The sequence below is a fragment of the Carcharodon carcharias genome, chromosome 15, assembly GCF_017639515.1.
Source record: "Carcharodon carcharias isolate sCarCar2 chromosome 15, sCarCar2.pri, whole genome shotgun sequence".
Taxonomy (NCBI): Eukaryota; Metazoa; Chordata; class Chondrichthyes; order Lamniformes; family Lamnidae; genus Carcharodon; species Carcharodon carcharias.
Window position 1 is genome coordinate 6,907,973 of NC_054481.1, and position 9,570 is coordinate 6,917,542.

Consider the following 9,570-nt stretch of genomic DNA (forward strand, 5'->3'; position numbering starts at 1 on the left):
GGGAGGGGGGCGTGAGGGAGAGGGGAGGGGGCTTGAGGGAGAGGAGGGGGGCGTGAGGGAGAGGGGAGGGGGGCGTGAGGGAGAGGGGGGGCGTGAGGGAGAGGGAGGGGCAGTGAGGGAGAGGGGGGGCGTGAGGGAGAGGGGAGGGGGGCGTGAGGAGAGGGGAGGGGGGCGTGAGGGAGAGGGGAGGGGGGGCGTGAGGGAGAGGGGAGGGGGGCGTGAGGGAGAGGGGAGGGGGGCGTGAGGGCGAGGGGAGGGGGGCGAGTGAGGAGAGGGGAGGGGGGCGTGAGGGAGAGGGGAGGGGGGCGTGAGGGAGAGGGGAGGGGGGGCGTGAGGGAGAGGGGAGGGGGGCGTGAGGGAGAGGGGAGGGGGGCGTGAGGGAGAGGGGAGGGGGGCGTGAGGGAGAGGGGAGGGGGGCGTGAGGGAGAGGGGAGGGGGGCGTGAGGGAGAGGGGAGGGGGTACGTGAGGGAGAGGGGGGGGGGCGTGAGGGAGAGGGGGGGGGGCGTGAGGGAGAGGGGGGGGGGCATGGGGGGGGGGGGCGTGGGGGGGGGGGCGAAGGGGGGGGGGCGAAGGGGGGGGGGGCGAAGGGGGGGGGGGCGAAGGGGGGGGGGCGAAGGGGGGGGGCGAAGGGGGGGGGCGAAGGGGGGGGGGGCGTGAGGGAGAGGGGAGGGGGGGCGTGAGGGAGAGGGGAGGGGGGGGCGTGAGGGAGAGGGGAGGGGGGCGTGAGGGAGAGGGAGGGGGGGCGTGAGGGAGAGGGGAGGGGGGGCGTGAGGGAGAGGGGAGGGGGGGCGTGAGGGGGGGGGGGCGTGAGGGAGAGGGGAGGGGGGGCGTGAGGGAGAGGGGAGGGGGGGCGTGAGGGAGAGGGGGGGCGTGAGGGAGAGGGGAGGGGGGTGCGTGAGGGAGAGGGGAGGGGGGTGCGTGAGGGAGAGGGGAGGGGGGTGCGTGAGGGAGAGGGGGGTGAGGGAGAGGGGCGTGAGGGAGAGGGGAGGGGGGGCGTGAGGGAGGAGGAGGAGGGGCGTGAGGGAGGAGGAGGAGGGGCGTGAGGGAGAGGGGAGGGGGGCGTGAGGGAGAGGGGAGGGGGCGTGAGGGAGAGGGGAGGGGGGCGTGAGGGAGAGGGGAGGGGGGCGTGGGGGGGGCATGGGGGGGGGGCGTGGGGGGGGGCGAAGGGGGGGGCGAAGGGGGGGGGCGAAGGGGGGGGGCGTGAGGGAGGGGGCGTGAGGGAGGGGGCGTGAGGGAGGGGGGGCGTGAGGGAGGGGGCGTGAGGGAGGGGGCGTGAGGGAGGGGGCGTGAGGGAGGGGGCGTGAGGGAGGGGGCGTGAGGGAGAGGGGGAGGGGGGGGGCGTGAGGGAGAGGGGGCGTGAGGGAGAGGGGAGGGGGGGCGTGAGGGAGAGGGGAGGGGGGCCGTGAGGGAGAGGGGAGGGGGGGCGTGAGGGAGAGGGGAGGGGGGCGTGAGGGAGAGGGGGGGGGCGTGAGGGAGAGGGGAGGGGGGGCGTGAGGGAGAGGGGAGGGGGGCGTGAGGGAGAGGGGGGGGCGTGAGGGAGAGGGGAGGGGGGGCGTGAGGGAGAGGGGAGGGGGGGCGTGAGGGAGAGGGGAGGGGGGGGCGTGAGGGAGAGGGGAGGGGGGGCGTGAGGGAGAGAGGAGGGGGGGGCGTGAGGGAGAGGGGAGGGGGGCGTGAGGGAGAGAGGAGGGGGGAGCGAGGGAGGGGGTTGGTTTATCGCTGTTTACCGGAGGGGGGGGGGGGTATGTTTACCGGAGGACGAGGGGCGGGTATGTTTACCGGGTCGGTCCGTCGACGACCCGTCGCTGATGATCGATCGCGGGGAGCTGTAGCCCCTCCGACGACCACCACCACCGCCGCCGCCGCCGCCGCCGCCGCCGCCCGTTAACGGTTCCCGCTCCGTCCGCGTGAGCTCCCCCGCGCCGGCGCCATGTTGCCGCTCCGGCCCCGGAAACACGAGTGCTTCACCCGGAAGAGCATCACAAGGGGAGGTCCGGGGGTGGGGGGGGGGGGGGGGGGGGGGCAGTGGGCGGGGCCGGAATGAGGCGGGACGGAGTGGCCGTTGGTGCGCAACGGACGGGTCGATTCGGCCTCCGGGGACGCGAGAGTTTCTTGTTTCTGGGACAGCCCCCGGGGTTCGTGGTCCTGATCCCTCCCGGTACAGAAACAACCCCCCTCCCCACTCCCCGCCCCAGACATTCCTGCAACAGGTGAAGCCAAACGAAAACGCAGTTTATTATCCTTTCATGGGGATGTGGGGTGCCAGCATTTATTGCCCATCCCCAGTTTGCCCTCCAGGGCGGTCAGTCACATGGCTGTGGGTCTGGAGTCGCTTGTAGGCCAGACCAGGTGAGGGTGGCAGATAAAAGCCAAATACTGCGGATGCTGGAAATCTGGAACGAAAACAAAAAGATGCTGGGAAAACCCCAGCAGGTCGGACAGCGTCGGCGGAGAGAGAAACCGAGTTAACGTTCCGAGTCCCTCTTGACTCTTCCTCTCCCCCAAAGGGGTTTTACAACAATCAGCGGTAGTTTCAGTGTGACCAACCGCACCACCCCACCCCACCCCACCCCACCGGTATCTGAGTCCACTGCCCACCCCCCCCCCCCCCCCCCCCCCCCCCCCCCCCCCCCCCCCCCCCCCCCCCCCCCCCCCCCCCCCCCCCCGGTGTCCCAGGCTGCCTGGTGCTGGGGCGCCTGCTCGGGACCTTAAATTTTGGTGCATGTGCAGAGCCCGCTCACCTCTCGTTTTGCGCACTCTGACCGCCCTGGCAGCGCAACCACATCCACCCCTCCCCCCCTCCCCCCACCCCCAAAAAAAAATACAGACAGGGCCTCAGTTTACCGTCTCATCAAAAAGACAGCACCTCCGACCAGGGTGACCAACTGTCCCAGATCTTACAGGATCGTCCCATTATTGAGGTGATTTCCCCGCGTCCCGGGTTGTCTGATGCCAGGAAGCTGTCTTCAATCGTAAATCAGACCTTTAAACTTTGAGTACGCGCAGTTTGCATCTGCCTGTTTGCACCCCTCCTGCCTGCCCGTTCCAACAGGTTTGCCAGCAATCCCTGCCCGTTCATACGGTCCTTCGTGCCAAAAGTGTCCATTAATTTTTTTTTTTCTTGGAGAGTTAGTTACTCTGCCTCCAACGGTGCAGCACTCCCTCAGAGTTGCGCTGGAATGTAAGCCTGGATGTTTTTGTGTTCAAGTTGCCGGAGGGAGATTGGAACCCACAACTGTCCAACTCAGGTGAAAGTGCTACCCACTGAACCACAGCTGATTGCACAGAAGGAGGCCATCATGCACTTAAGCTTCTTTAAAAGAGCATCCAATTAGCTTTAATCTTTATCCACAGCCCTGGCAATTTTTCATTTTAAACTGTCCAGCACCAACAAAAGGCAATTAAATTCCTTGACTCTTACATGTCTTCTTCCCATGACTGTAAAGTTTTCAAAGGATAATCAATGCAATATTACAGGCTACTTAATACAAGCTTGTGGGTATGGCAAATTAGTGCCCAAATCCCACTCAAGCCAATAACGTTAAATGGTCATAGTGCAGTTATACTGCACTAGAGTTTAACATCAATGTGAATCTGGAACCGCTTCACACTTCAAATTTAAGCATAAATTGAATCTAAAGGCCTGAACTGACTCCAAAGAAGAGTGAGACTCCCTCCCTCAATGAGCTACCACTTACTTCGTATCGGGTCAAATCTTGACAACTGATGAGAGCTGCAATTACAATATATCCCCAATTCTGAAAGATATTCCTGTGACTGTAGATGTGGCTCCAGGATGGTATGTTGCCTCACTGGTGCCAGGGTCAAGGATGTCATGGAGCTGCTGCAGGATGTTCTTCTAGGGGAGGGTGAGCAACCAGAGGTCATAGTCCACATTGATACGAATCACTTAGATAGGAAAGGGGATGAGGTCCTGAAAGCAGATAGGATGAGGATGGAGATATTTGTGGAGCCTCTCCTCCATTGAGTTGTTTAAACCACCACCATTCACGACTGGATGTGGCAGGACTGCAGAACTTAGATCTGATCCGTTGGCTGTGGGATCGCTTAGCCCTGTCTGTCACTTGTTGCTTATGCTGCTTGGCATGCATGTAGTCCTGTGTTATAGCTTTACCAGGTTGACACCTCAGTTTTAGGTTTGCCTGGTGCTGCTCCTGGCATGCCCCCCTGCACTCTGCATTGAACCAGGGTTCATCCCCTGGCTTGATGGTAATAGTAGAGTGGAGGATATGCCGGGCCATGAGATTATAGATTGTGTTCGAGTACAATTATGCTGCTGCTGATCACCCACAGCGCCTCATGCTCATCAGGGATAGTCAGCATGGCTCCGTTAGGGGAAGGTTGTGTCTTACTAATTTATTCAAATTTTCTGAGGAAGTAACAAGGAGGATTGACGAGGGTAGTGCAGTGGATGTGGTCTACACGGATTTTAGTAAGGCATTTAACAAGGTCTCCCACATGGAAAACTGGTCAGAAAAGTAAAATCCCATGGGAATGTATTGAGTTGGATCCACAATTGGCTCAGCGATAGGAAACAAAGGGTAATGGTTGATGGATGTTTTTACAAATGGAAAGCAGTTTCCGGTGGCATTCCACAGGGCTCAGCATTGGAGCCCATGCTGTTTGTTGTACATATTAATGATTGAGACTTAAATGTGGGAGGCATGTTTGGGAAATTTGCAGATGACACAAAAATTGGCCACATAGTTGATTATGAAGAGGATGGCTGTCAACTCCAGAATGATAGCAATGGTTTTGTTGAACGGGCGGAAAAGTAGCAAATGGAATTCAATCCAGAGACATGTGAGGTAATGCATTTCGGGGGGCAAACAAAGCTAAGGAATACACAATAAATAGGAGGAAAGTGAGAGGAATAGAGGAAGTGAGAGACCGTGCAGTACGTGTCCACAGGTCCCTGAAGATGGCAGGACAGGTGAATAAGGTGGTCAAGAAAGCATATGGAATGCTTTCCTTTATTGGGCGAGGGACAAAAGCAGGGGTGTAATGATGGAACTGTATAAAACGCTGGTTAGGCCACAGCTGGAATTTTGTGTTCAGTTCTGGTCACCATATTACAGGAAGAACATAATTGCTCTGGAGAGAGTGCAGAGGAGATTTACAAGAATGTTGCCAGGGCATAAAAATTGCAGCTATGAGGAAAGATTGGATAGGCTGGGGTTGTTTTCCTTAGAACAGAGGAGGCTGATGGGTGACCTAATTGAGTGTACAAGATTATGAGGGGCCTTGATAGAGTAGACAGGGATGCCCTGTTTCCCCAAGTGGTGAGGTCAGTTACCAGGGGGCACAGATTTAAGGTGCTTAGTAGAAAGATTAGAGAGACATGAGGAAAAACTTCACCCAGAGGGTGGTGGGTGTCGGGAATTCAATGCCTGGTTTGGTGGTGGAGGCAGAAACCCTCAACTAATTTAAAAGGCACCTGGCTCTGCACCTGAAGGGCCTCTTTGCACTGCCACTGGTATTAGCTGGGCCTGTCGGCATGTGGACAGCACAACATGTAAGGTGGGTGGGGGGAGGGTTACTCATTCAAGGGACCCAGGACCAGGAAGGGAGTGCCCACTGAGATCTCCCCCTGACCCCCACCCCACAAAACCCCTCCCATCATCACTAAGCTCTGGCCTGGATTGCGATCCAGGGCATCTGGTGCATGTCCTTCAGGCAGCAGCCACCTCCTCCCCATTGGCGCTGCTGAGCAAAAGAGCTGGACAGGACTTACTGTCTCTTGGGTCGTAATCATGTCAAAGGCCCACCAGTGACCTGTTAATTGAGTGGCTCATAATTTGGCAGGCCTTCTTCCCCAAAAGAGGCAAAGTGGATCTCTTGCTGGCTGGAGAGCTGGCGGCCAAGAGCCACGTCTCCTCCATAAAACTCCCCTCTTACTCACTTGACAAGGACTAACCTTGGCCCCTCCTATTTCTCATTTACCTGCTGCTCCTCAGCAACACCGTCTAGAAGTACAGTGTTAGTTTTTACATGTAAGCTGACAACACCCAGCTCTAACAAATTTGAGTGAATTTTTTGAGGAGGTGACCAGGTGTGTAGATGAGGGTAGTGCAGATGTAGTTTATATGGATATCAGCAAAGCCTTTGACAAGGTCCCACATGGGAGACTTATAAAGTAGGCAAATGCACATGGGATACAGGGTAATTTGATAAGGTGGATTCAAAATTGACTTAGTTGTAGGAGGCAGAGGGTGATGACAGAAGGATGTTTTAGTGACTGGAAGCCAGTGTCCAGTGGCATACCACAGGGATCTGTGCTGGGTCCCCTATTATTTGTCATTTATATAAACGACATAGATGACTATGTGGGGGGTAGGATTAGTAAGTTTGCGGATGACACAAAAATTGGCAGGTTGGTTAATAGTGAGGTTGGGTGTCTTGGGCTACAGGAAGATATAGACGGGATGGTCAAATGGGCAGATAAGTGGCAGATGGAATTTAACCGTGATAAGTGTGAGGTGATACACTTTGGAAGGAGTAATTTGACAAGGAAGTTTTCAATGAACGGCGTGGCACTAGGAAGTTCTGAGGAACAAAGTAGGGAGGTCATGTTGGAGTTGTATAGAACCTTGATGAGGCCACAGCTGGAGTACTGTGTGCAGTTCTGGTAGCCACATTATAGGAAGGATGTGATTTCACTGGAGGGGGTGCAGAGGAGATTCACCAGGATGTTGCCTGGGATGAAATATTTAAGTTATGAAGACAGGTTGGATAGACTTGGGTAGTTTTCGTTGGAGCAGAGAAGACTTAGGGGCGACCTGATCGAGGTGTACAAGATTATGAGGGGCATGGACAGGGTGGATGGGGAGCAGCTGTTCCCCTTAGTTGAAGGGTCTGTCACAAGGGGGCATAAGTTCAAGGTGAGGGGCAGGAGGTTTAGGGGGGATGTGAGGAAAATACTTTTTTACCCAGAGGATAGTGACGGTCTGGAATGCACTGCCTGGGAGGGTGGTGGAGGCGGGTTGCCTCACATCCTTTAAAAAGTACCTGGATAAGCACTTGGCACATCATAACATTCAAGGCTATGGGCCAAGTGCTGGTAAATGGGATTAGGTAGGTAGGTCAGGTGTTTCTCACATGTCGGTGCAGACTCGATGGGCCGAGGGGCCTCTTCTGCACTCTGTGATTCTACCTCAATACCAACTCACCCTAACCACCAATCACTCATTACCGCCACTGTTGCTAAATTATCTGATATCCAACTGCTTATCTGACATCCAGTACTGGATGAGCAGAAATGGCCTCCAATTAAATATTTTAAAAACTGAAGCCATTATTTTCTGTCCCTGCTCCAAATTCCTTTCCCTAACTACCAACTCCATCCCTCTGCCTGTCAACAGTCTGAGACTAGACCAGTCTGTTCGCAACCTTGATGCTACATTTGACCCCAAGGTGAGCTTCCAACCTCATATTCACAACAACTGCCTTTTCCACCACCATAACATTGCCCCTCATCCCTGTCTTAACTCATCTTTTGCTGAAACCCTGATTCATGCCTTTGTTACCTCTAGATTTGACTATTCCAATGCATTCTTGGCTGGCCTCTCCCATTCTACCCTCCTAAAACTTGAATCACCAAAACTCTGCTGCCCATATTTTAACTCACAGCAAGCCCTGTTCTAAGTTGTTGTTGAGGGACAAATTTTCCTACAAATAAATAATTTAATGGTGTAAAACTTTGTGCTCCATTGAGGTTATGCTTAAGATTAAGCCGTAGGAAATATGATGAGATGTTTCATTTTATTGGACTATGTATTCATGTATATATGGGACAGAAGTTCTTCCTTTACTACCAGTTTCCTTCTTGACCTCCTTTCCTGAAGACATTACTTGCTTGTTTGAAGTATGGTTCTGGGAGGTGTATCTGGAAGCCCTCCAAACCTTATCCAAATGGCCAATGATATTAGACAATGAACACCTTGGGTTATGTAACCATTATAGTAATCAGGAACTGGAACTTTGGATGATGTATCCCCCCCTTCACCCACTAAACCAGGGTGACATCCATGTGGCAGAGTAACCTAACTCAGCACAGAATAAGGATTCACATAGAACCATGGATGATAACAGCATTGAAGGAAGTCACTCCACCCATTGTGTTTCAGCTAACCTGTTAGTGAAATCCAAATCTATTCCCAATGCCCTGTTCCCTTATCATAGCTCTTACCATCTTCATGTGCTTCTCAAGTATTTATTTTCTCCTTAGAAGATACAATGGTTCCAGCCTCAACTAACATTCAACCTTCTATCTATATGACTGAATTATTCATTGCCTCTACCAGCTGAGTGACTAGTGATGCAGATATTTGCATGATTTTATCATCCTTCCGGTACAACAGAAGACAAGCTTTCCCCTGCTTACTTGTATGCCAGTTGGAGAACTCATGCAGTACTGATCACAAAAGCAAAATACTGCAGATGCTGAAAAGATAAATCAAATTAGAAAATGCTGAAAGTGCTCAGCAGGTCTGGAGCATCTTGGGAGAGAGAGAAACAGGGTTAACATTTCAGGTTGATGACCTTTCGTCAAAACCGATGAGAACCAACAGGTCATTTGCTGCATGGTCCATTATATTTTAATAGCAATCTTTGCAGCAATCTGTATGTATATTTAATCATTTTCCATTACCATCCTGTACTTAAGCACGAAAAACCTGTAATGGAAGTTTTAGTGAAAATGCCCTGGCCGATTAAGAACCAAATAGATGGTGCAAACCCAACATATGTAGTTTAAAGCAATACTGCACTCAATATTTTAACAAAAATTTCCAGATTTACTTTTACTACAACCACTTCTTGCAAAAGATTTATAACTCAAAAAATATATATATATTCAGCCAGTAACCTGCAGAAAATTCTAGAGCTTGTAGAGAAAGTCAGTTTTAATCTGTGCTTCAAAGTATGTAGAAAAGTCAGGAGAGAAGGAGGTAATATGGATGCCAGTTACCAGTAGCTACCTTGAATCTGTTCCAGGAGATCTTCTGGAAATTGAGTGACATGTAAGTGTGTTAACTAAAATGTTATAGTACTTTGGTGTGCAATCAAATCTAGACAGCATCACGGCCGTAGCAGAAACCTAAAGGGGCAACATGGTTGCAATTATAAATTTACATCATCCACTAAAAACTCATTTGTTTATTATGCTGTTCCCAACCCAACCACACCCCTCCACACCCCCCCCCGCCCCCAACCCCCACCACCACCTCCCAACTTGTCTAATCTGCTTTCACTGCCATAAATGAAACTAACTCTTCCATTTTACAGGAGCAACACATTTTGCCTGAATGTAACCCCAGTGATTTTATAAACCTTGAATATTCAATCTAATACCGCCATGAAGTAACTTCTTATATGTTTTATTCCAAGTCTTATGAAAATCAATGGTAGGTTTGAGCAGTTAATTGTGCAGATATCAGGCATCCATGACCAAAATGCAATGTGTTCTGCACTGCACTAACAGTGTTAGCCATGTTGCAGTGCTGTTGTGCCACATGATCTGCACAGTAAATAACTTTTGTTTTGCTTTGGAA

General features: G+C 52.9%; 1 protein-coding gene across 4 annotated transcripts in view; it reads right to left on the reverse strand.

Annotated features, from left to right (window-relative positions):
• rrn3 (RRN3 homolog, RNA polymerase I transcription factor) overlaps window positions 1-2,978 on the reverse strand; it is a 44,111-nt gene extending 41,133 nt beyond the window's left edge. Inside the window, exon 1 of one of the 4 annotated variants that reach the window (XM_041207075.1) lies at window positions 2,843-2,978. In XM_041207075.1, coding sequence (XP_041063009.1) covers window positions 2,843-2,850 — 8 coding nt within the window. In that variant the 5' untranslated portion in view covers window positions 2,851-2,978. Of the gene's footprint in view, window positions 1-1,750; window positions 1,932-2,842 lie in introns of those variants that run through there. The other 3 variants (XM_041207071.1, XM_041207073.1, XM_041207074.1) reach the window with 3 other exon arrangements.
• Between the last annotated feature and the right edge of the window lie 6,592 nt (window positions 2,979-9,570).